Source organism: Trichosurus vulpecula, chromosome 3 (genome assembly GCF_011100635.1).
Source record: "Trichosurus vulpecula isolate mTriVul1 chromosome 3, mTriVul1.pri, whole genome shotgun sequence".
NCBI lineage: Eukaryota > Metazoa > Chordata > Mammalia > Diprotodontia > Phalangeridae > Trichosurus > Trichosurus vulpecula.
The window spans coordinates 290,755,572-290,782,367 of record NC_050575.1 but is presented as its reverse complement, the minus strand read 5'-3'; the positions used below and the strand labels follow the sequence as shown (position 1 = coordinate 290,782,367).

The window sequence follows — 26,796 nt, the reverse complement described above, 5'->3', positions numbered from 1 at the left end:
ATCGCCTACCCAGCAAAACTGAGTATAATCTTCAGGGGGAAAAATGGACATTCAATGAGATAGAGGACTTTCAAGCATTCTTGATCAAAAGACCACAGCTGAATAGAAAATGTGACTTTCAAAGACAAAACTCAAGAGAAGCATTAAAGGTAAACAGGAAAGAGAAATCATAAGGGTCTTAGTAAGGCTAAACTGTTCACATTCCTATATGGGAAGATCATATTTGTAATTCATAAGACTTTTCTCATTATTAGGGTAGTTAGAAGGAGTATATATAGACAGAGGGAATAGCTGTGAGTTGAATATGAAGGGATGATATCTAAAAAATAAAATTAAATGGTGAGAGAAGAATGTACTGGGAAAAAGAGAAAGGAAGAAGTAGAATGGGGTAAATTATCTCACATAAAAGAGGCAAGAAAAGCTTTTGCAGTAGAGTGGAAGAAGGGGGAGGTGGAGGAGGAGTGAGTGAACCTGACTCTCATAAGAACTGGCTCAAAGAGGGAATAATATACACACTCCATTGCATGTAGAAATCTATCTTACCCTACAGGAAAGTAGGAGGAGAAAGGGATAAAAAAAAATGGGGGGGGGTGATAGAAGGGAGAGCAGACTGGGGGAGGTAATAGTCAGAAGCAGATTCTGAAAATCAAAGGAGAGATTAATAAAATGGAAATTAAGAAAACTACTGAACTAATAAATAAAACTAAGAGCTGGTTTTATGAAAAAACCAATAAAATTGATAAACCTTTGGTTAATTTGATTTAAAAAAAAAGAAAACCAAATTACCAGTATCAAAAATGAAAAAAGTGAATTCACCACCAATGAAGAGGAAATTAAAACAATTAATTAGGAGCTATTTTGCCCAACTCTATGCCAATAAATCTGACGATCTAAGTGAAATGGATGAATATTTACAAAAATGTACATTGCCCAGACTAACAGGAGAGGAAATAAAATACTTAAATAACCTCATTTCAGAAAAAGAAACTGAATAAGCCATCAATGGACTCCCTAAGAAAGTTTTCAGAGGAAGAAATTAAAACTATAAAATCTATAGCCACATATGAAAAAGTGCTCTAAATCACTATTAGAGAAATGAAAATTAAAACAATTCTGAGGGACCACATCACACCTATCAGATTGGCTAACATGACAAAACAAGAAAATAACGAATGTTGGAGAAGATGTGGGGAAACTAGATCACTAATGAATGCATTGTTGGTGGAGTTGTGAACTGATCCAACCATTCTAGAGAACAATTTGGAACTCTGCCCAAAGGACTATAAAACTGTATATAACCTTTGATCCAGAAACACCACTACTAGGTTTGTATCCCAAAGAGATCATGAAAAAGGGAAAAGGACCCACATGTACAAAAATATTCATAGCAGCTCTTTTTTGTGGTGGCAAAGAATTGGAAATTGAGAGGATGCCATTAATTGAGGAATGGTTGAACAAGTTGTGGTATATGAATATAATGGAATACTACTATTCCATAAGAAATGTTGAGCAGGCAGACTTCAGAAAAACCTGGAAAGATTTGCATGAACTAATGCTAAGTGAAGTGAGCAGAACCAGAAGAACACTGTACATAGTAACAGCAACATTGTGTGATGACCAACTTTGATAGACTTAACTCTTCTCAACAATACAATGATCTAAGACAATTCCAAAAGACTCATAACAGAAAATGCTATCCACATTCAGAGAAAGAACTATGGAGTCTGAACGCAGATTGAAGCATACTTTTTTCTCTTTTTTTTTTGTTTTTTCTTTCTCATGGTTTTTCCCTTTTGCTCTGATTTTTCTTTCATAACATGACTAATGTGGAAATATGTTTAATATGATTGTACATGTATAGCCTATATCAGATTGCAGTCCGTCTTGGGCAGGGGGGAGTGGGGAAAATTTAGAACTCAAAATCTTGTAAGAATGAATGTTGCAAACTAAAAACAAACACATACATTTTAAAAGAAATGATTGTTATTTTTTTAACATGTAATTGGAAAATATTTTTTTAAAAAAGGAAATGGAATATCATGTGTAAGGAAAGCAAAAAGGCTCGTAGGACTGTACCAAAGAATACATGTCAGGGAATAACATATAATGTCAAAAAGGTAGGTCAGGGCCGGTTTATGAGGAGTTGGGTTTTTTTTTGGTTATACATGTGCAATTATGTAAAACATTTCCATATTAGTCATTTTACATAAGAAGACTCAAATAAAAGAAAAAAAATGAAAGAAAGTGAAAAATAGCATGTCTCAGTCTGTATTCAATCAATATCAGTTCGTTCTCTGGAGGCAGATAGTATGCCTCATCATTAGTCCTTTGGGATTATTCTGGCTCATTCTATTGCTGAGAATAGCTAAGTTATTCACAGCTCTTCAGTGAAGAATATTGCTGCTACTATGTACAATGTTCTCCTGGTTCTGTTCACTTCACTATGCATCAGTTCATGTAAGTCCAAGTTTTTCTGAAATTATCTTGTCATTTCTTATAGCACAGTGATATTCCATTACTATCATAAACCACAGCTTGTTTAGTCATTCCCCAATTGATGGACATCACTTTGATTTCAACTTGTAGCTACCACAAAGAGCTGCTATAAATATTTTTGTACAAATAGGTCCTTTTTGCTTTTTGTTGGATGTCTTTGGGATATAGACCTAGCAGTGGTATTTCTGGATCAAAGGGTATGCAGTTGTATAGCCCTTTGGGCATAGCTGCTCTTATGAAGAGTTTTTAATGCCAAACAGAGGGGTTTGTATTTGATCCCAGAGGTACTAGGGAGTTTCTTAAGCAGGGGACTGACATGATCAGACCTGTCTAAACCAATTAGGAGGCTACTAGAATAATTTAGGTGAGAAATGATGTGGGTGATGGCCATGTGAAATGGAAAGAAAGGTATAAAAGCAAGAATTTTTGTGGAGGTAGAATCAACAAGACTCGGCAACTGACTGAATATGGAAGATAAGGGAGAGTGAAGAGGCAAGGACAAAACCAAGGTTTCAAACCTGAGTGACTGAAAGGATAGTGACCGGGGGAAGAGGGATAGGTTTGGGGGGGAAAGAGAAGTTCAATTTGAACGTTAGTTTTGTATGTTTATAGGAACAGTTTGAAATAACAAAAGGCACCTAAAGATGCAGGATCAGAGCTTGGGAGACTAGGGTTGTCAGAAAAATACAACTGAGGGTTGTCTGCATGGAGGTGACAACCGGACCCAGGGGAGATGATGAGTAAATGGAGAGAGAAATGTAGAGAGAAGAGGGCTTAATACAGCAGGAGAATGCTTCTATAGTGAGGTGAGATAAGGATGATGATCCAGCAAAGAAGACTGAGAAGGAATGGTGCTCGGCAGAAGAACAAGGAGAGGGCAACACGAAAATACAGAAATCATCCAGAAAGAAAGATTTCATATATGCCAAAATTTGCATAGCAGCATTTTTTTGTGGTCCCAAAGAACTGAAAGTTTACGAAATGATAAGGTAAAGACTATGAAGAAAACAGTATACACAATGACAAAACCATAAAGAGAAAGAAGACTAAAACAAAACAATGTATAAAGCTTGACTGTGGTAAAGAGCTGAGAAAATGCATCTCCTTCCCTTTATTGCAGAGGTGGAATACCATAGGTATGGAATACTATATATTCTGTCAGACCTGGTTGATGCATTCCTCAGTTATACTCAACTGCTTCTTCTTTCCCTTTCTTTTGCAATCTTTCTTACAAGGATGACTCAATAGGTAGGGGCAGAGGGGAAAAAAAAGTATATTCAGAAATGATTGTGAATAAAAACCAGAAAGTTATCAATTTTTTAAAAAGACAATCAAGAAAAAGCAAATGAATGATCTGAGTTCTTAAGCAACATAAGGTGAACTTATCTCTCCATTCAGAGAATCATGTAATTCTTTTACACTTTATTATCCATAGATGGTAACTGAGTTGAAAATAAACAGAAATCTCTTTAAGGTAAGCAGAACAACATGATTTTCACTGAATTTGAAGTAGCCAAAGTGTTCCTAACCAAAAAAATCTCTTAAGGTTGTCGCTTCCAGTTCTGACATTCTATTCCATTCCCTTCTAAGTATATATCTCTTTTTATCTTGTGTTATTTGGAACCTCAACTATATAGCAACCCACCTCCTCTTTGCAGTTCAGACCAATCTGAGGAACACTTGGAATATGCTCATACAATATTTTTATATCATTAGTTAGATGAAGAAGTACATTCTTTTACCAATGGACAGTACTGCTTTATAAAAGAGGATGTGTCAACAAAACTTCCACTTGCACAAAATCCACTGAAAAAAGATCTGAAGAAATAAGAATGTTTCCTTATAGACCTTTACACCCCAGATGTCGAAAATATTTAAAATGATCGTCTGCACTCAGAAAATGTTTTGTGAAATAAAAAACTCTCACCTGACTGCTTCAGATACATTGTTGGAAGTATGTCCAGATAAGGCATCATGCAAATTTCGGATAAAATAATCTCTGTACTCTTCTGAGAGGGCCATAAATGTTCCACCCATCACGATGAACTCTACCTTATCCACACTGTGACCCAGTTGTTTCAACTGAAAGAAATAAAATTCACTAGTATGATAAAAGACATTAACAACTGTGCCTTAAACTTCTAGATTTTGTTTTTGTGAAATGTTTCATCAGTATTGAAATTGAAAAATTAGTAACTATCTATATACATTTTACTTAATTCTGCGAAAGAGTTGTTTCTAATAAGAAGGGCTCCAAACATGTTAAAAGAAAAACCTGAAAAGCCAGAATGAGGTAAAAGGAATTATTAAGTAAATAATGAACAACTCCATGTAGATAATTAAGACAAAACTAAGGAGATGTCAAAAAGGAGGGCAGAACACAAAAAGTATAGCTATGTATGCCATGAATTAGGAATATATGCTAACAGAAAACTCAAGAGACAGGAAAAATAAAGAACTGTTAAGTTAAAAAGTAAATTACAATGATATAGAAGAGAAAGTAGGGTGACTGAAGTACTCGCAGAAGTTTTAGTTTTTAACTTTCAGAAGCAAAGTATGAAAAGCAAAATTATTTTAATCACTAGCCAAGCTATAAAGGAGCATTATTTCCCTGCTAAAAATTAGAAACTAGAAATTATGACAATTCTGTGGACAAACTTTCTGTTTCCTCAACTACAATTCAACATCAGTAAGGGGGCAAAGACTCCATTCATGAGCAGAAATCATGAAGTCCATCTTTGCACAAGCTTTTTGCAAAATTTTCAATCCTGATACAAGCAGAGAGCAAGTTTCCCAAAGAGCTCAAGGAGCTAGCAAATTTCATTTGCCACACATACATGACTCAAAGGCCTGTTCTGTTCTCTTTTTGGTCCTTGTAAATAGTTATGACAATTCCAGAAAAGGAACCCTTTGTGACCCACATGATAAGCAGTTCCATTTGGTAGACACATGACTTTGAGAAAGGACATTTCTCTCCTTTACCTTTAGAGCTAGAGGGCAGGATTTTAGATCGGTGGTTCTCAAAATTTGTTAGTCTCAAGATCCCTTTATACTCTTAAAAATTATGTATATCCATTGATATTTGTTATGAAAATAGTTTTGACCTTATGGACCCCCTGAAAGCATCACAAGGACTCCAAGACTCAAGATCTCTGGACCATACTTTTAGAACTACTGGTTTAGATAGCTGTCTGTCTCAGGTTAAAAAAACAACACAAAACATAAAAATGACTGCTCCTATTTGGTAGTAGGAGATAGAAGGGTAACACTACCTCTTGCTAGTCACTATTATTCTGCTTTCTTCTCTCCTCTATTCCCAATCTAGTTTAGGGTTTCTTCAGATTAGGTGCTCTAAGAAGTATGATTTCGAAGATATATTTGTAGATAAGAGGGGGCTTATCAAAGAAACCTTGATCCTAGAATACATAGATAGTAGGCCTGGATAACATGTTCTCTTGGTTGGGGCTGCTGGTACTGGTCTAGGGTAAGCATGTCCTGTCCTCTGCATGGAGAATGGGAGTGCCTTGTGAAGCACCAATGGTCTATGCATGATGGTAAGGGGCTAGAAGAAGAGCCTGGAGAGAATTAACTTCTGGATCCAGGCTAGTAAAACTACCAGTAGGTCTGCAATTCATGACAAGTGATAGCTCTCGGGGCATTTTTTTCTTTAGACTTCTCAAGTTACAATGTTTGGAGCCTCCCCCCTTACTCACAAATGTCCTTCCTAACTAATGTCAGGTTTTATTTATTAAGAGTGTGGTTTTGAGATGACATGTGAAGTATAAATATTTAAATATTTAAATACATACATTTATCTTATTCTACATCAAGCATTAAATTTGCCTTCTTGTATGTAACTGTATAAACCTAAAAGTAGTTTTTGTTATTTCATGTTGCTGTTGTTAAGGGAATGTAACTATGGTATAGAGAACTACTAGAGGAAACTCCCTCTATCAGTGCAATTTACTGCACTCCAGCCTTCCTTCACCTCCCACCAGAACTGAGAATCCTGCTTCTGGCACCCTGGGCACTAAGAGGCGAATTTTACCTATTCTTGCCCAAAACCACTAAGCCACTTCCCAGCCACCTCCAAATCAAGTCACTGCATATGAGACCTCTATTTCCTCCCTTTCTTCAAACTCTAGTTGCGCTACGTATGTTAGAATGTGAGGGCACGGACTATTTAGCTTTTGTAGTTATGTCCCTAGCACTTAATACAGAGCTTGGCACGCAGTAAATGCTTACTAAATGCTCATTCATTCATTCATAGTTACCTGAAGGCACTAAGGAATTAAGTGATTTGCCTAGGTTCACAAAGCCAGAGGTTTTCCTAGATCTAGGAATTGCTCCCTACTATTATGAGTACAAACAATGTGCAGAGATGCACTATGACAGCTATGTCATAGTGCATCTCTGCACATTGTTTGTACTCATAATATCAAGACAAAACAAAATCCCAGGGCAAAAATAAAGTGCATAGTTTGGACAAAGGGAAAGGGTCAGCCTACCTACAACATAGAACATTCTTCATCAGGCTCACGGGAGCCAAAGTGGAGAGGTGGTAACATGGAGAAATGGAACAACATGCAGTAAAACACAGTAGGGGCCTTTAGAAATGAAAAAAATTCAACTTCCCTTGAAGGAAGTGGTGTTTCTGATTTATCTGAAGTGTCAGCAGGGATGACAAGGTCTTCTACTCTCACCTGAAGTCAATGATCCACTATACAAAGAGGAAAACTACAGTTACTTCACTTCTTAATCTACATCTAGTTTAAATTCACTGGCTATGTTTTGAATCAATCAAGCAAGCGTTCATTACCTTGCTTTCAGGCACCAGGCACTGTGCTCAACAAACATCTACCATCAAGCTCTTAATTCTTTTATTACAGACAGAAAATGGTTTTTAAAATGTTTTAACATATTTACCTGGTCTATTCGGTGCCTTGTCTGAAGAAAAGGGTCATATCTGGCACGGATAGCTCGCATGGAAGTTGGCTAAATAAAAAAAGAAAAAGTATCCAAAGTTTCTTTTTCTTGGTCATCTAATTAGCTGTCAGTTGTCAAATAAATGTAGATTAAAAATAAGAAAGTAAATAGTTCTCTCTCTCTCCTTCCTTCCCTCCTCCTCTTACTTACTTACTTACTTACTTACTAGTGCCCCGCCCCCTTCTCTTTCCACCCCTCCAAGGTTCAGCAGTGTGGGCTGGGATTAACATTTGCCTTAACCATTGCCCAATGTTGCAAGCACTTGAGTTATAGGATGTTCCTCTGGATCACCTATCTGTTAAACAATCAATGATTTGCACAGCAGGGTCATAGCATGAACATGTTAGAGAAGGAATATATTAAAACTTTAAAGATCACCTAGTCTGATCCCCTCATTTGTTTTTTTTGTTTAGTATTTTATTTTTCCTCAGTTATATGTAAAAACAATTTTTAACATTTGTTTTTAAAATTGTGAGTTCCAAATTCTCTCCCTTCACCCCCCCAGTCCCCTTCATTGAGAAGGCAAATAATTTGATATAGGTAATACATGTGTACTCATGCAAAACATTTCCATAACAGTCATGTTATGAAAGAAAACACAGATCAAAAAAAAAACCCTCAAGAAAAATAAAGAAAGCAAAAATAAGCAGATTTCAGCCTGTATTCAGACACCATCAGTTCTTTCTCTGGGAATGGATAGCACGCTTCCCATACGTTCTTCAGAGCTGTACTGGATCACGGTACTGCTGAGAGTAACTAAGTCACTCACAACTGAATGTCTTACAACGCTGCCGTTACTTTGTACACAGTACATTTCACTTTGTATCAGCTCATGCAAGTCTTTCCAGGTTTTTCTGAAGGCATCCTGCTCATCATTTCTCACAGCAGAACAGCATTCTATCCCAATCACATAGCACAACCTGTTCAGCCATTCCCCAATCGATAAGCATCCCCCAACACCCAATTCTCTGTCACCAGAAAAGAGCTGCTAGAACTACTTTTATACATATAGGTCCCTTTCCTTTCTGTTTTTTTTTAATCTCTTTCGGGATACAGACCTAGTAGTGACACTGCTAGTTCTCTATAGCCCGCCCCTGGGGCACAGTTCCAAATTGCTCTAAAGAATAGTTGAATCAGTTCACAACTCCACCAACAGTGCACTAATGTCTTACTTTTCCCACATCTCCTCCAACATTTCTCACTTTCCTCCTCTGTCCTATTAGTCAATACAATAGGTATGAATTATTTCAATTTGCATTTCTCCAATCGATAGTGAGTCAGAACATTTTTTCATATGGCCATAGATAGTTTGATTATCTCATCTGAAACTGTTTATATCCTTTGATGTTTCTCTCATTTGAATAGCTGAAAGCAAGTGAAGCCCCAAAGAATGAAACTCTTTGGTCACACTGACTGGGACAAGAACCCATGTCTCTGGATACACAGTCCGACATTCCTTCCCCTATACAATGCTGCCTCTTAGTACTCCCTAGTGTCACCCAATTTTTACACCACACACAGACTAAAAGTCCAAAAGCGGATGTGGAGAGTTGAACAGAACACACAAGTGTTTTGAAAGCTGAAGATAAGTAGTACACAGGTGAAAGAGAGAGATGACTGAAGAAAATAAGAAGATAGGTAGCAAAGTTAGCCAATGAAATGATCACAAGATACCAGTATCTAACTTGTTTTACAAAGCACCTGACACTACACACTAGATCTAAGTAGTAATGAAATGAGATAAAATAAAGTAGATTTCAATATAGCTTTTTAGAGTTCATCTCTAAAAAAAATTCACTAGCTCAACTTTAAAAATCTCTGAATGTGCTTTATTTCATTCCAATACTCTTAAAGAGTATCTATATTCTAAATACACACAGAAAGATCCTCACAGCCAACCCAATCTACATCTTCTCCCTTCTTTAAATGTTCTACCAAACCAAAGACAGAAATAGCTTCCTTAACAACCCTACACCTCACAGAAGGAGCACGCAGTAGCATGAGGAAGAAGAGGAGGTAGCCCAAGGCAACAGCACACAAAAGACAGCACATAAAGAGGTAAGGGACAGCCTACAGGCATTAATCTAGAGAAAACAACTGGACAGGAGTTTTCTTTTTGTTCCCCAAATTATGAATGCTTTGGAGAAAATGAAGATTGTTAGCATAATTATCACCACCTTCCATTTTAAATTGCTCTCATATATTGTATGACTTTAAAAAAAATCACTTTAGGAAAAAATTAAAAATACGACAAAAAAAAGAACAAGGAAATAATGAATAAAATGACCAATAAAAAATTCAAAGCAGCAAAGGAACAGAACGCCGACTCTTGTGGAAAACAACTGTACATAATCAAGAGTAACTCAAAGTACAGACGCTATTACTTTTGTTAAAGAAATTATTTCCACTCTGTTTCCACTGGCCATTAGAAGCAAACAGGAAAGTTATGTTCATCTTTGCCTACTAGGGAAAATTTCTCAGTATTCATAGTTTTAGATTAGCATTTTATATAATTAAGCTTCTTAAGTAATTATTTCCCTTTCAAAAAAAGAACAATGATATTCTGCCCAACCAAAAGAGCACTAAATCTATTTCCAAGCACTGAATGGTCCATATACCATTTACTAGGAAAGGTAGGCTTTTTCCTTTTGGGGACGGATTTTCCTTCATCTAACTTTAAAAAAAATTCTTGTGGAACACTACACTGAATACGAAGTCTGACAAAGTATTTAATTATGACAAATAAAGTAACAAAAAGATATTTTACCTCATATCCAGTATAAGACTGCGTTGAATACTCAAAATCTGAGTCAGGTCCACCAGGACAGTAACTTGTCAAAATGAAAAACAGATTAAAATGTTATTACAAACCTTATTTCAAGAGCTCAAAAAATACCCAAGATTCTATGTTCTCCACGCTACTGAAATTAAGAGTTCCATCATAGAGATACTAACAGAAATGTCCAACTCAGCACCAACTTCAGTGAATGTTTTGCTATCAACAAAGATGTGGAAATGCATAAAAGAATAACATTATTGCACTTTTAAAGGACACAGTCATTAATAGGTTGTATTTTTAGGCATTTTTAATGGAAATAAATTATGAATATTTTCCTCAGAATGCTAATTAAATCCTCAGGAAGAAAGGTTTGGTTTTAAATATATACAGGACTACCTCTTCCCCTTCTTACCAACTGAGATCACCCATATGCTCCCTATCTTTAATTAAAATCCATGGAGACAAATATGAAATATTTCTATAGAAGTCTTTCCTTATCAAAATTCCTTTTTCTGACACAACTCTACCTTAATTCTCCAGCACTCATAGCTGAGTCTACGCATATTTTCAGGTTTGATTTATCCAGTTAATAGGACAAATATGTGTTCTTTTGTCTTCTGATTTTATTATATGTTCTTCAGTAAATACTATGACAAGTCACTAAATGCAAAATAGACAGAAGCATACCGAAAATATATTTTTTTAAAAATGGGAGCATTTTATAAGTCATGTGCAGGCTGTTTTAAAGAAGTGAATTATAATTTTTGTTTCTTATGAAACCTAAACTTAAGTTACCAGAATTAAAACCAATCTGGAGATTAATGAGCATCTACTGTCATTGATAAAAGAACATACCCATCACTAATTATAACCATCATACTTACACACATATATTTCCTGTAAAATTAATATGTGGACATCTGTGGGGTTTGCACATCACAGCCACAACAGCAATCTGTAATGGGAAGATTTGTAAAAAATAAATAAATCAACATCACTCTTCTACCCCACCCCCACAACAACAAGGTCTACATATTGCCCCAATTTTCTCAGACTCCCTTTTCCCTCTCCCAAAACTGTTTTGGGTAGTGCATATTCTCTAGTTCTATTTATATCTCTGAAGTGCAATGGCTCCAGATCATAACACATGCAGATGAAAAACAATTTTACAAAAGCATCAGCTAATGTTTTCTTTTATGACCTCAATTCCCTAAGTAAGTCACATGTTCTCAATGACTTTAAAAGTATTAAGCTGTAGAATTAAAGAATTATAGTCTGCAAATCCCAAACTACCAATCTGCATTATATCCAGATATGACCCTAACTCAGATAAGCATCAAACGAGACAGAGCAAAGGGGACAATGGAGAAAACAAAGAGCTACTGCAAAATGTGAAGATGATGAAATGGGAAGTCTATAAAGGTAGTCACACTGAGCTAAGTCTTATCTCCACTAGGATTCGGAAAGGCGGAGATGAGAAAAAAGTATATTCCAGGCTTTGGGAAGTCAACATTTTAAGAACAGAACACTGTTAGGGGCGCTCTGGACCTGGGCCTCCTGAAAGGGTAGTGAGACGCCAGGGAGTCTGGACCTGCTGACGCAGCAGTGCCTGTGTGGCTTCTGTTACGTCAGTACCGGGGCGGCTCCAACTGGAAGGGCTCCACCTTCGGGGAGGAACTGGGGAGGAGCTAACCTGAAACTCCCAATATAAGGAGCACCCCAGAGAGGGTCAGTGGGACTTTTGTAAGATTTCTGGTACGCCATTGCAATAAAGCTGCTTGTCGCTTCCGGTAGCTGCCTGGTGATTCTCCTCTCGCATCCCCCGGGGGGAGGAACCGGAGACGTCCGAAGACCCGTGGGCAGGGTGAGTGTGAGGCGGTAGTCGGGGAGAACGGGGTGCTATTGTGGGGCACACCCGTCCGGCCGCCGACAGCTGGCGCCCAAACGTGGGGCTTGACCAGTGAGGCCGCTCCTGCTCCCAATAGATAAGGGGAGCGGAAGACCAGGCAGAACCCAAGGAGACAGGTTGAGCCCTTGGGATGGGACCGAAGGTCTGTAAAGCCCGTGTTGAGCCGGAGGACAAAGGCGTACTCGCCTGCCAGATCTACAAGGTCTGTAAGGAGCAAGGCGTTAGAATTCATATAAGAGCATGTAGAGAGTGGGTGGAGAAAGTTTGGGTAGTTAGCCCGTGGTTAGAACACACGGGGGTAGATCCACAGAGATGGGGTTTGGTGGGCCAGCAAATGGCCTCTTACCATAAAACGGACCCCACATTCTTAGACCCCAAGGATTTTACGATTTACTCGGCGATTGGGACTGCCCTATCGCCCCAGCCACCCCCTATACGGGACGAAAGGGGGGCCCAAGTAGGGGCATCCCTGGCAGGCTCGGATGATGACGATGAGGAAGAGAAAACTCCCGAGCCAAAATCCATCTACCCTTGGGAGGCTTTACAGCAAGGCAAAGAGGACTTCCCATGTCCCCCTCCGAGGGAGGGGTTGTTAGCAGCCCCCAAAAGGAAGGAAGAGCAGAACTCCCTAGGCAAAGGAGGTGCTTCTTTACCGCCTCGGCACCTCTTCAAAGAGGGAAAAGAGGAACAGACAGGCTGGCGTAAGTGGGAGGGAACTCATGAGTTCAGGGAGAAGGAGGAAGGGGCCACCGCCCTGCTGGCAGAGATGACACTGGGGCCGCGGAAAGGCTTTTCGTTCAGTACAAAGGGTGCAGCTGCAGCCCGGCCCCCACAGAGCCTGCTGTCCTTCAGCCTACGCCAGGCTGTGAAGGACGGGGAGGATGTAGATTGGGCAGAGTGGGACTCCCCGATGGCACTACCGGTGCTGATAGAAAATCCAGGCGATATAGACGAGGACAGATATCACCGACCTGTTCCCTTTAAGTTTATTAAAGATTTGAAGGAGGCAGTCCAGAAATATGGCCCAGGCTCAGCCTATGTTCAAAAGGCTTTAGAATCATCCTGCCTTGCGCTCCCCTGGACCCCATTCGATTTTCAGGAGGTTGCCGAGGCGATTTTTGAGCCCGCCACGGCAGTAGCCTTCAAGGCTTACGTCCGTAGGGAAGCGCAGAAGTTTATTGCAGAGCATAATATTGCAGACGAGCAGGATGCCTTAGACATGATCCTCGGACAAGGACCTTATGTGTCTTTACAACACCAGTTAAATTATGACGACCTGGTGAGGAGGGCAGTGAATACCTGTCACATTAAGGCCCTCCAAAAATTAGGCACTCCTGGGAGCAAGGTCTCCTTAACTTCCCTCAAGCAGAGGAATAATGAATCACCTCTGGACTTTATTAGCAGGGTGAAAACAGTAGTCCATGCCACCTTTGGCAAGACGGGCGCAGCACCACCTCTGATAGTGCAGTTGGTGAAGGGAGGGCTGTTACCGCAATATCGTGCAGCGCTTGCATCGCTGCCACATAATCCCTCCCTTGATCAAATTATTGAAAAAATGATGGATTTGCCACACCGAGACCCTATGACCATGATGGCTTCATGCCTGGAAAAACAAACTCAGTTGATGGCACAGTGGGGCGGGAATGGAAGGAGGCTTACTTGCTTCAACTGTGGGAAAGAGGGGCATATGAAGAACGCTTGCCGTGCGCCATTTAACGGCATTAAATGCTTCTCATGTGGCAAGTTAGGGCATGTAGCCAAAAACTGTCGTTCCATGCTAAGACCATTGGAACTATCCTTACCCAGTCAAACTGCCATTTCTGAAAATGAGATTTTAAAGAAAGAGTTAGATGCCTTGAGAGCCTTTTGTGATTCAGTTAAGCAAGATAAGATTAAGCTCCAAAATGAACTGGCCCATAAGGTGGCAGTATGCAAAGCTTTGGCATTAGAATGTGAAAGAGTCAAGGAGGATTCTGATGACCAGATAAAGCAGTTGGAGGATGCTTTAAAAGATGTGCAAAAGAGAATGTATGATTCAGAAGGTAAAATAAAGCAAATGCAGACTCATTTTCTTGCTCTAAAGGAGCACTTGACGAATGAAGCAGCTTCAGGAAATAACAGATTAACAGAAGAACTAAGGGAGCAATTGAAAGAAATGAAAGCAAAATATGAGGGAGCTTCTGCTGAAGCAGGAAGGCTAAAGAACCAAATCAAAAGAAATGAAAAGTTAGTAGAGGAATTTAAAAGGGATAAAGGGAGACTAGGAGAAGAAAATAAGCGACTACAGAAAGAATTTAGCATGTCTGAAATAGAGCGAGAGAAGAGAGGAAGAAAAGCCTTGGAGATGGAAGGCCAATTAAAGGAGTTAGCAACAAAGTTGGCCCTCTCCATCCCTACGGAAAAATTTGAAAACATGAAGAGCTTACTATCAAATGAAGTGAATGAGAAAGCAAAAAAGTTCGTAGAGATGGAAAGGGAATATGAAAAATCACAGGCTGAACTTAGGCAGTTAAAGAGAGAACTTGAGAACTATGAAGCTAAGCTTTCTCAACATGTTAGGCCAGAAGAACATGAACAACTTAAAGACAAATTTGAACAAAAGTCAGGTGAATTTGGAAAGAAAATCACTGAGTTAACTTTGAGGAATCAGACATTACAGAAAGAACTTGAGAAGGTTGGTTCAGATAATAAGCTACTAAACCAACAGTTGCAGAACTTAGAGATTGAGATGCTGAACACAAAGCCAATGAATGTGACACAAAAGTATAAAGAAAGAGAAATGGAAACTGAGAAACTTAAGCCACGGATCAGGCCACATTCATAAGAATCATATACAAGATGGCCAAGATCAGGGGTGTACAATCACTCCCCGAATTACAGATGTGGCTCCCGGAACAGAGCAAGAGGAGGAATTTGCACACTCGGTAGACTCCAAGGACAAGATACCAGAAAAAGGCAACTTAGAATATGATCCGGAGGAAAGAATGAAGTCTCCTTTAGCCCCTCCCCCAACTCCTCACATTATATGAAAGTTTTGAAGAAGTTAGTAAGAGAAAGCTGTCTCCTAAACAACTGGAAGAGACCAGCCAGCGATCTGCCTCTGATCATCTTAAAAGCAGGGTCTCCAAGACCCCAATAAAGCACGGCACCTGGCCTCCGTTACATCAGAGGGCCAAGCAATTTGTGCATAGGATTCAAAAATCCTCTCTGTGTTTTTTGTCTCTGTGTCTGTGTGCTGTATCTGTGTTTCTGTGTGTGTGTAACCTGACACCCTGTAATGTCCGCTGTCTCTTTCTCTCCCTCCCTGACTCCAGTCTCTTCAGAGGAGCGGGAGGGCAGGGGGGGAGAGCAGGAGAGAGGAAAATGTCTTCTTGTTTAACGGTTTATAGTTGTTGAAAATAATGCTCTTTCTTTCTCTCTTCATCCCAAATCTGGCCAATTTGGGATGTGAGGAGAGATAAGAGAGGAGGCGGGGACCTTTTCCCTGAAATTTAAAGAAATGTGTTACTCCTGATTTGATGCTTAAGATAAAGTCAGAATTTCTCATACCATTTGGCACTAAGGCAAATTTGGAAAATGCATAAGGAAGAGACACTCTGAGTCTCCCAGTATGAGGAGAAAGGGACATGGTACCACTGGATCTTTTCCAGAGTCCCACTCACCTTAGACTGGCAAATTCAAAGCTCTCACTTCCAAAAAAGTTTTTAAGGAGTGAACACAGAAGTAAAATTTACTTGAGAAAATTAGAACCATTAAGATTTTGATTTAGCAGATTCTGTTAACCATAGATAATCTGGTGAAGTATATAAAACCTTTTTCAAAATAATAATGCACGTATGAATGTGAAGAAAAATCAGTTTATATGACAAAAGATATTCTGTATCCCCCTCCAATCCGTAGACTCCTTGGGGGGTTAAGAATTCCAGCTCTATGTCAGAAGTATATACAAAGATGTTTTAATTCCTGTGTGGTGAATGAGAATCACCATGAGACTAGTATAGATAAAAAAGTTGGAAAATATTTAATGACATAACGGTATTAAATCTATAGAGTTAATAAGTACTTTTCAATATACAACTACAGAGATCCTTATGTGCAATTTAGTGATCCTCATTCCTGTTTGAATTTGAAACAAGTGGTTTAAAGCTTCCAAAACAGAGAAATGAAAGCTAAACGTGAAAGCCAATCTGAACATAGTGTACCCAAAAGACTGTTACTGTAGTCCTGAGAAACAAAAATACTTCTTCGGATAGGAATTATCTCCATAGATATAACCCAGTCCGCCTGGGTGAAAACATTTCTAGCTCGCTGTGATTTTCCTACGTTTGCTACTTGGAAAGTTTAGAAAGTGATTTGCAAATATACAATAGAGAGTTGGCTTCTTTTCAAAATAATTGCCCTGTGTACAAGCTGCTTTTTCTTATTTAGGCCCTTTTATTCTGATGTGCCTTTCCCCTAAAAGTCCTCAAATAAATTAAATCATAATACATAGAAACTGTAGAAATTAAAATACAACCCCTATAAGAAGGTAAAGATCTCTCAGGGACCCCTCAATAATTCCTTAGACCTTTAATTCAGGTGCTGGACTCTGCAGCTTCCCAGCACCTTTCCCCCTTTCAGTCCACAGCCAGGCTCTGCAACTATGAGAAGAAAAGCCTCTATGCTTGGTAAGCCTAATGTATGTAATGATTTGGGAATGCAGTTAATGTCATCTGAAATTTTTCTGTTTGTACTCTTATTGTACTTCTGAATTGTAGTAAAATTCTCCTACATTGTAAAATTTAAGTGACCAGATATGAGGTTAGACAAAGTGATCTTTAATTTGAATTTTGGTGAAACTACAAAATGAAAACAATTGTGTAAAACTGGTTAAGTTACTTTCTCAGCCTTGCTAACCCTACCTTGTTAAGTTTAGTTTTCCTTTTTTTTAATTATGTGGAGAAGGTGGAAATTAATAATATCAGGATAAATTATAAGCTGTCTGAGAAAGAGAGATTTTTTATGAAGGAAAGTTTTGTGCACTCCTTTGCATAATTTTTGGTAAGACTCGACCTTGAATAAGTTTGCTCAGGGGAACAGCAACAGATAGCACACAGAGTTCTCTGTGTAACCCCTTCCTAGAGACCATGTTGCTTCTCCTTATTTTGTAACATTGCCAAGGCCCTTGGAAACTCTCTGCACTCTCTGCACGGGCAAGGTCATCAGCCCAGAGAAAGAACTTGTTTGAGTTATGTAGGTCCTAAACAATGCACTTGACTTGCTGAGGAACTGAATGTACAATAGATGGAAAGGATTCTAATATTTGGCTTTTACACTGGGATAAGTTTAACGTAGAGGATGAAAGATGTTTAATTAAATCCCTTATATATGTGAGTCCTATTCTCATAAAACAAAAAGGGGGAGTGGTGGGTAGGCTGACCCATGCGCAGCTCGCTACAGCTACCTTTACTGCCCATTTTTTATTACTGCCAATTTTTTATTTTTTACGATTTCGTGATGATGGCCTCACGCCTGCGCTAAAATATTATGCTGGAGGCCGGTGTGAAAGACAGGAGCCGGGCCAAAAGGAGACACCGCCGCCAACTGCGTGCCTTCAAGGCAGCCCGGTCTGGTGGAAAGATGAGAAAGGGGTGTGGCACGGGCCGGGGAGGGTCGTAATTGGAGGGAGAGGGTATCTTTGTGTCTCCACAGATGCCACAGGAGAACAAATCTGGGTGCCCATCCGCCGGGTCCGTGAGGTTGCGCCCCCGTCGACGCCCCAGGGAACGGAGGCCGCGGGGGGGAAAAACAGGACCGTCCAGAGAAGGAGGGCTGCCTTGAACAATGCCCTTAGCTGCCTGCTTGCCATGATCCAGTTGGCGACCCCATCCACATCTGCTCCTGCCATCTTGCCACCCCTGGCAGTGAATCCTACGCACTGGGTCATTACCCCGAATCTCTGTGTAACCCCTATTCCCTACAATGCCTCCCAGTATGCACAATTAGAGACACTTCTTATAACACTGCCACTAATTTCACAACTGAACTGCATATGCTAGATGAGGTCATTGCGGCCATACAGAATGCCACTATACAATTCAATGGCGACTGGGAAGAGAACTATACCAACGCTAAGGCCTGGTGGGACACTCTCAGTGTCCACCAGTTGCTCCAATGGGCCTCCATTGGAGGACTTGTTCTCATACTAGCCTTTCTCATCTGTTTGTTCCTGCCCTGCTTGATTTCTTGTATGATTGGGGTTTTGCGCTGCTCCTTAGAAGCTGTAAAAGCCGATGTCATTAAACAAAAAGGGGGAGTTGTTAGGGGCGCTCTGGACCTGGGCCTCCTGAAAGGGTAGTGAGACGCCAGGGAGTCTGGACCTGCTGACGCAGCAGTGCCTGTGTGGCTTCTGTTACGTCAGTACCGGGGCGGCTCCAACTGGAAGGGCTCCACCTTCGGGGAGGAACTGGGGAGGAGCTAACCTGAAACTCCCAATATAAGGAGCACCCCAGAGAGGGTCAGTGGGACTTTTGTAAGATTTCTGGTACGCCATTGCAATAAAGCTGCTTGTCGCTTCCGGTAGCTGCCTGGTGATTCTCCTCTCGCATCCCCCGGGGGGAGGAACCGGAGACGTCCGAAGACCCGTGGGCAGGGTGAGTGTGAGGCGGTAGTCGGGGAGAACGGGGTGCTATTGTGGGGCACACCCGTCCGGCCGCCGACAGAACACATTACCTCTCTCCCTCAACCCACCCTTCTTCTAAACTTTCCCATTAGTGTCAATCATTTCCCACTGGGATAATCTTCTAGACTTCATCCTTGTCTCCAGCAACTCATCTTCCTGCAGCATTGAATCAACTCTGAAGTTTGCACCTTCTTAGTACTCCTTGGCCTTGAGACTCCTCCCTCTCTCCCTCCCTCTGAATGGAGAGCTCCTCCCAGATCCTGCATTTAAGGAGAGGGCCCAGTGCAGCTAGCTCTTTACCCACCCAGCTACAGGTTCTCAGGACAGAGACTTTCTTTTGCCTTTCTCTGTATCCCCAGTGCTTAGCACAGTGCTTGGCACAGTAGGAACTTAATGTTTGGGCATCAAGATTTTATGACACTGAGATGGGACTGCAGTACTTTGTACATTCCCCACCTTTACTTACAATATTTCCCTAATCCCCTCTTCTTTACCCATTGAAAGTTTATCCCTCACATCACGTCTTTCCCATCTACATTCACCTGTCTCTCCCTCCTCTGAATATCTACAGTACTCACTTTCTATACCACTCATTTGACATTATGTCCTCTGTATGGATAGCTGTCTTTTTCTGTGTATATGCCTTGTCTTCCTAGCAATAAAATAGCAATTTACAATGGGAACAGCATGTGTAGCAAATTTTAAAGACAATCAAGCTTACCTCTCTAGCTATTACTGTAAAAAGCCATCACTTACCCCACTGGCAGTTCTGATTGGCTTTGCTTTTAACTTGGGCACCAAGATTTTACGATACTGAGGTGGGACCGCAGCAATGATATCCACCAGTCGAGGCTGGTCTGAAAGGCCATACTTGGCAGCTGTTCTGGTTTTCACTCTAAAAAACAATCACTTGACATGAAAAGGCTTATTTTCATTCCCAGACAGACTACCAAAACAATTAAGGTGCTTGTAGGCAAGAGTATGCTGATTAGTTCCAGGTATCCCTCTCCATCCGGCAAGTGGCAATAATAGCTTCAATTGTTCAACGCTTAGAGAGCTGGAGTCGACATGCCTGAATGTTGGCTTTCTTTGGCCTTGGAATACCAATAGGTCTTATTACTGTAGAAGGCACCAACAATTCTGAAACTCTAATTCCAGATGCCTACAACTTTTGTTCTAGTACCACAGGAACTATAGACAAAACATTGTTTTTGGACAGTGAGAATAAAGGAAGGATCTTTCCCTGGAATGAGAACTAATAACAACAGACATTTTTCATGTCTCCTATCCAAGTTCAATGCTGGGACCAAAACTGTCAATCAACAAGTATTTATTAAGAATTCACTATAGCTATCTCTTCCACATAGTAGGGGTTGGGGATGTGGCACCCCCATGATCTGGAAAATCAGTGTAGAAATTTTTGGCCCTCCCTTCATACCAGAGAAGAAGTCTAAATTATTATGGTATTAAAAGATAAAATATGCTGATATTATACAATACTATACAAATATTTTATGCATTTCTGCATTTCTAAATTTCTTCTGTGTCATCTGCTGACCTTCAGTGTTATCTACAGCTCCTGCAAAACTCTTCAAAAATTTCCATTTGATGTCCTATGCTGACCCTCAATATATTGAAATCAGGGGAAAGTGGTGATGTAGAAGGGATAACTGTATGTGCCAGGTATTGTGCTAAGCCCTGGAGACTCAAAGAAAGGCAAAAACATGATCCATGCTCTCAAGGAATTCACATTCTAATAGGGGAGATCACCCACAAACAAGTATGTATATAAAAGAGACAAACAGTGTAAGTGGGAGGTAATCTTGAAGGAAAGGCACTAGTGGGGGGAGTGGGAGAGGGAAGAGCAAAGTTCTAAATGGGATCTGAAGCCAGAGAAGCCAAAAGACAGAGGTGAGGAGAGACAAGTGGATAGCCTGTGCAAAGGCAGGGAGATAGAAGGGGGAGTGTCATGTATAAGTGAGCCTGGTGTCCCTGGGTCATGGAGTATAGGGATGGAGCAAGGTGTAAGAAAAATGGCAAGGCAGGAAGAAGCCCAGGTTTAAAAAGCTAAACAGAGGATTCTATACTTGTTTCTGGTAAAAACAGGGAGCCACTGGAGTTTACTGAGCATGGAGTGTGACACTGTCAGAACTGCACTTTAGAAAGATCATTCTGGCAGCTGAATAGAGTGGGGAGAGACTTGAGGCAAGAAGACCAACCGGCAGGCTACTCCAATAATCCAGTCCAGGTATGTGGTGATAAGGACCAGCATTTATGTGAGAGATTTATGTGAGAGAGGTTGTGAAAGTAAAAACAAGGCCCTGGAGTCAGGGGGACCTGAGTTCAAATCCAGCCTCAGATACTTACTAGCTTTGTGACCCAAGGCAAGTCATTTAACCCTGATTGCCCCACCCCACTCCCACTCCCCATAAAAGAAAAAACAAGCCATGGCAACTGATGGGATATGTGGGCACATGTGAGTAAGTAGCTGAGGTTGACAGTGATGAGACTGTGAGCTTGGGTGACTGGAGGATGTTGGTGCCCTTGACCAATAAGAGGGAAATTGGGAAAAGGAGAAAGTCCAGGGAGAAAGGACACTAAGTTCTGTCTGAGACATGCTGAATCTAAGATGTCTTTGGGACCCCCAGTTTGAAATGTTCAACAGGCAGTCAGTGATGTGAGACTAGAAGTCAGGACAGCAGTTAAGGCTGGATGAATACATCGGCAAGTCATTTACATAGAGATGAATATTGAACTTACTGGAGCTGATGAGATCAACAAATGAGCTGGTGTAGGGCGAACAGAAAAGAGGGCCCAGTGGCTGAACATGGGCTACAAGAAGATCCAATAAAGGACAGTGAGGAGCTATTCGACAGTAGAAGAACCAGGAGAAAGCACTGCCATGAAAACTTAGAGAGGAGGGTTTACTTAAGAGTTGACAGTGTCAAAGGCTGCAGTAAGATCAAGAAGGATGAGGCCTGAGAAATGGCCATTAGATTTAGCAATTAAGAAATCACTCGCAACTTTGGAGAGAACAGTTTCAGCTGAATGATGACATCAGAGGCCAGACTGCAAAGAGTTTAAAAAGAGGGAGAGGAAAGGAAGTAGAGGTGATGATTTATTTAAAAAAAGAAGAGAGAGAGTTATTCACATAGTAAGAGGAGGAGATAACCAATAGATACAATTCCACTAGCATCTGCCCAATGTCAAGAGACCTATAAGAAGGGCCTCAGCATGTTCAGTAGACACTTTGTTGAGGCTTTACGGGAAGATAGGGGCAAGAGCAGCACAAAATGAAAATAGATGGGTTGCATTTGTACCTTTGGATGGAGTATCCACATCAAAGAGGCCATAAATTCAAAGTACTATACAAACTACAAGACAATCAATTATACTTTTTACTTGACTAGGGATATTTGGGGGGTTATCACCATCCACAAACTGAGCATTTATCACGCAGAACATTGTTCTAGCTGCTGGGGATACAAGGAGGCATAAGACACAGTCATTCATTTATTCAAAGATAAATAAGAAGACAAAATAACAAAATGTAAAGTAAGCTCCTAAAGTCGTCCCAATAGCAATTGCTACATCAGAGTTTAGATGAAGGAGATTATTATAGGCTGGAATGGTTGTTGAAAGGCTTATGAAGGGTGTAGGGGTAGGCTGGACCTTTAAAAAAAGAGCAGACTATTGTAATACTGCTGATTTTAGTCAGTAAAGGAAGAAACAACAGGACACAATAACTAATTGGGTATGTGGACTGATATTCGCAAGGGAAGAATCAAAATTAATACTAAGATTATGAGTAGGGGAATGGTGGTACCACCGAAAGAAAGAGTAAAGTCTAGTAGAAGATACAGGTAAAGCCAGGTAGAGGGATGAGTAGGGGAATGGTGGTACCACCGAAAGAAGGAGTAAAGTCTAACAGGAGACATAGGTGAAGCTGGCTCCAGGGGAAGAAACAAGAAGTATGATTTTAGAGTTTCAAGGAATGACCACACATACAAATAATAATACTCAGAAGATAGCTGGAGATGTGATACAAAAACTCAGAGATATCAGATTTCAAACTTACACAATGAGCTAATGGCTGTAGACAAGATGTCCAAAGGAGAGAATACACAGAGAAAAAGTATAGGAATGTTCATGTTTAGAGGGCAGCTGCTAAAGACATAGCAGGAGAACCAAAAAAGTATAATGTCATGTTAATCAAGAAATGTTTATTATGCAAACAGGGTGGTGTGGGGTAAAGAGGAAGAATGGGTAGAGGGGAAAGGGTGAAAAAGTTGAAAATGTCAGAATGGAAATAAGCACTACCTCCAGGTCTCAGAGGAGGAAAGGGACAGGATTATAAACATGAATGGAAAGGTTCATCTTCAAAAGGACGATCACTTTTTCTCCTAGGACAGAAGGGAAGGAAAATAGAGTACAAAGAGATATTTTTTGAGGTTGAGAGTATGGGAGACAGGAAACCTAAATTTCCAAGACTGAAGATGACATACGACAAAGTCAGAAGTTTTAGAAAATGACATGAACAGTTCTGCAGTGTCAATAAATAAGTTTTTTTAGAGCACTAAAAGAAATAAATTTCACTTACTTATTTAGATCGATATCTTTCCCCTGTTCATGGGCTTCAATCAGTTGTTTAATAACATCACCTATGGTCAGTATCATCAGCTCAGCAGAACTGAGATCTCCTGGAAAAAAAAAATCAATATTCAAAACCAAAATATTATATTGTATAAACTTTTCAAAGCTTATGCATACTATGATTATTGATCTAACCCTGCAAAATTAAAAACTTAAGCAAGACTTTTAACCTTAGCCATCCTACTATTCTATGTTTTTTACATTTTAATAAAAATGAAGCCATTATCTACAGTTTAAGTAAGGAATGGCTGTACTTCAGCAGCTATATTTTAAGGTATTCATTCACAGGATGGAAGACAACATAAAGAAAAGATCCACTTTATGGTAGCAAAGGCAGAGGTATTGGGTTAATATATGAACATGTATATATACACAAATCCTGGAGGTAGTTAGTATTAAGATGGATTGAGTCCACGAGGGGGTGAAGAGTTAATGTTGTATGTGGGTTGGTGGAAGGAACTAGGGATACTTAGCATGGGGAAGAGAAAACTGAGAAGGGACACAACATAGCTGTTTCTAAATGTCTGAAAAGCTGTCATGTGGAAGAGCGATCAAATTTGTTTTGTCTGGCTCCAGAGAGCAAAACTAAAAGCAAGGGGCAGAAGTTTTAAAGGAAAATTTGGGGGTGAAGGAAGAAAAATTTCTGAACAATAAAGTATTTAGAAATAGAATAGGCCACCTGTGGAGGTAGTGAGTTCTCTGTTACTAAACCTCTGAGCAGTCTGGTTGATCACTTGTCAGGAGTGTAGTAACTGGGATTCTTTTCTAGGCAGGGTTGGACTAAGTGGCTGCTGACATTACTTCCCACTCTGAAATTCTGTGATAATATTAACAGAAGATTCTCTTCTTCTTCCTTAACTAAAGAGGAAAAGGAACCAAAAGTGATAGAAGGGCATAAATCTGTGGAGGGTGCTCTCCAAAACTTTTTACCCACAGGAAAGAAATGGAGGTAATTGAAGCTTCTTCCCCCCAAATAATTGGAACATCCCCACCACCCCTTCTTGTACTACTCTACATGATGTAGCTAGGTGGCCCCGTGGACAGATCATGGTGTGTGGTGCCAAGAACATCTGAGTTCAACTCTTGTCTCAGGCATTTACTAGATGTATGACCCTGGGCAAGTCACTTAACCTCCAGCTGCCTCAGTTTCCTCACCTAAAAAGTGAGGACAATAATAGTACCTACTTCTTAGGGCTATTGTGAACATTCAATTAACATGAAAAGAACACTTTGCAAGCCTTTAAACACTGCATCAAAGTTATCTATCATTTTGCTTTTCAAGCGGTCACATATACAATTTGACAGACATTTACTAAGTCCCTACTGGAAAAGTGTGGTGCTTGGTGTCGGATACAAAGGAAAAAAACCCACCAACATTTGTTCCTGGGAAGTTTATATCCACAAATGTAAGTAAATACTGGGGAACATGAGGAAGGAAAAAATACTAGCAGAGAAAGATTTGCTCAAGGGGAAGTGCCTTGTGATATTTGTAGGTGGTTAATGGGCCCCACTGATAAACTTTCATGGGTGGAATTCTTAGTAGAAAGAGATACGCCCTCTAACTAATAATGAAGGCAGATATAAACACCACTGGGTCAGCTTGCCTGGTGCAGTGGATAGAGCACTGGGCCTGGAGTTAGGAAGACCTAAGGTCAAATCCAGGCTCAGATATTTACTAGGTGTATGACCCTGGGCAAGTCACTTAATCCTGTTTGCTTAAGTTTCCTCATTTGTAAAATGAACCGGAGAAGGAAATGGCAAACCACTCCAGTATCTTTGCCAAGAAAACCCCAAGTGGGGTCACAAAGAGTCAGACCCAACTGAAACGACTGAATAACAGCAGCAAAATCACTATTACAGAACATTTAAAATGATTGTTTTATGCCTTTTAAAATACATGTACATTTTGATCCTTAAAATAACCCTACGAAAGATGAAGGCCTTATTCTCATTTTACAAATCAGGAAACTGACACAGCAAGGTTATGAGTTGTCCAAGTCATAGAGCTAACTTGTAAATGAACCAGAAATAGAATCCAATCTCCTAACTTTTCTTAGCTCAACACACTTTTTCTTGAAAAAGGAGCTAAACCAAAACAGATTTATTTTCCTCCAGGTCTTCCTTGTGGAAAGGAAACAAAGAGTCCAATGAAATACAAGATGTTTCCAAAGGTTTAGTTTTAAGCTACCACAATTTAAAAGGTTTAACAGCTTAAAACTGCCGTTAGACTTTTTGGGACAACCTGTATTTAGTGCCAGACACTGAACTGGCAGAACAGAAGCCTGACAAGGACTCTTTTACCCGCTGTCCAAATACTTAGAGGTTTCCTTCCAAAACTTTGGCGTGGGGACGCCTTTTCTCTAACACAATCAGGGTCCCTCTCCCCTCATAAGAAAGGGGGGTGAGGGTGGCCTCGGAGAGGAGTGTGGTCATCGGAGGAGAGTATAAATTTAACTGACCAGAAGCTTTACAAGATGATAACGTTTCATCGAAATAAATTACTGTGCACGTTGAGACCGCACTATCCTGAGACGCAAATTAAGGTCTAACCTAAGGGACCTTAAATCAAAGAGTGCAGATTTTACGTTTTTACCAAAAACTGTTTCAAATCACTCGAAGCTAGGAAACAAACTTGACCCGGGGGTTTGCTGCAGCCTCTGAAGGCCAATGGGAAGCCCAAGAGATCGGGGCGCGTGAGACCCCCGCGTGATTTAAAGGCCGAGGAAGAGGAAGCGGCTTCGGGATGAAGCCTGCCTAGGGACGGACGGGGACACGGACACACACACACACACACACACACACGCACACACACACCACCCCGACCCGCCGGGCACGTGCAGACACACACACGGTCACGGACCCACTCACTCACTGACACACTCACACACATATACAAAGTCAAAGAAAGAGCGACACAAACACAGCCCATCAGGGCTGCTGAGAAGGTGTCCCCAGGACCCCAAAAGCAGAGTCTACAGGTCACAGCACTTTCCCTTTCGCACCTTTACGTTTTTGCTTCATGTTGTCAACGCCGCCCGACGCGGAAGAAACTCCCGGCGGATATTGGTCAACTTCCGCTTGCAGCCGGCAAGCAACGAAGCCCTGTCGCGAAACTGCCGTAAAATCGCCGTAAAGTGACGCTTCCTTCCTCTCCCCCGTCTCCCTCTATATTGTGGATAGGGAAAAAAAAAGAGACAAAGTAAAGGTATTAGGAAATTGGTTTTGACCATTTAGCATCTGTTGTGTGCGGGAAGTTGTGGTAATTACCAAATTGTACTGGGGTGATCTGAGGAAGGTAGGAGACGTCCAGAT

The 26,796-nt window shown here is 40.5% G+C and overlaps 1 protein-coding gene across 1 annotated transcript in view; it reads right to left on the bottom strand.

Annotated features, from left to right (window-relative positions):
• The window catches only part of ELP3 (elongator acetyltransferase complex subunit 3), a 113,956-nt gene extending 87,389 nt beyond the window's left edge, over positions 1 to 26,567 (bottom strand). Inside the window, exons 1-7 of the mRNA XM_036751231.1 lie at positions 26,487 to 26,567; positions 23,432 to 23,531; positions 19,588 to 19,726; positions 11,146 to 11,216; positions 10,250 to 10,313; positions 7,423 to 7,491; positions 4,424 to 4,578 (exon numbers count right to left, since the gene is read on the bottom strand). Of these exons, the coding sequence (XP_036607126.1) occupies positions 4,424 to 4,578; positions 7,423 to 7,491; positions 10,250 to 10,313; positions 11,146 to 11,216; positions 19,588 to 19,726; positions 23,432 to 23,531; positions 26,487 to 26,505 (617 nt within the window). The 5' untranslated portion in view covers positions 26,506 to 26,567. The remainder of the gene's footprint in view (positions 1 to 4,423; positions 4,579 to 7,422; positions 7,492 to 10,249; positions 10,314 to 11,145; positions 11,217 to 19,587; positions 19,727 to 23,431; positions 23,532 to 26,486) is intronic.
• Positions 26,568 to 26,796: the final 229 nt, after the last annotated feature.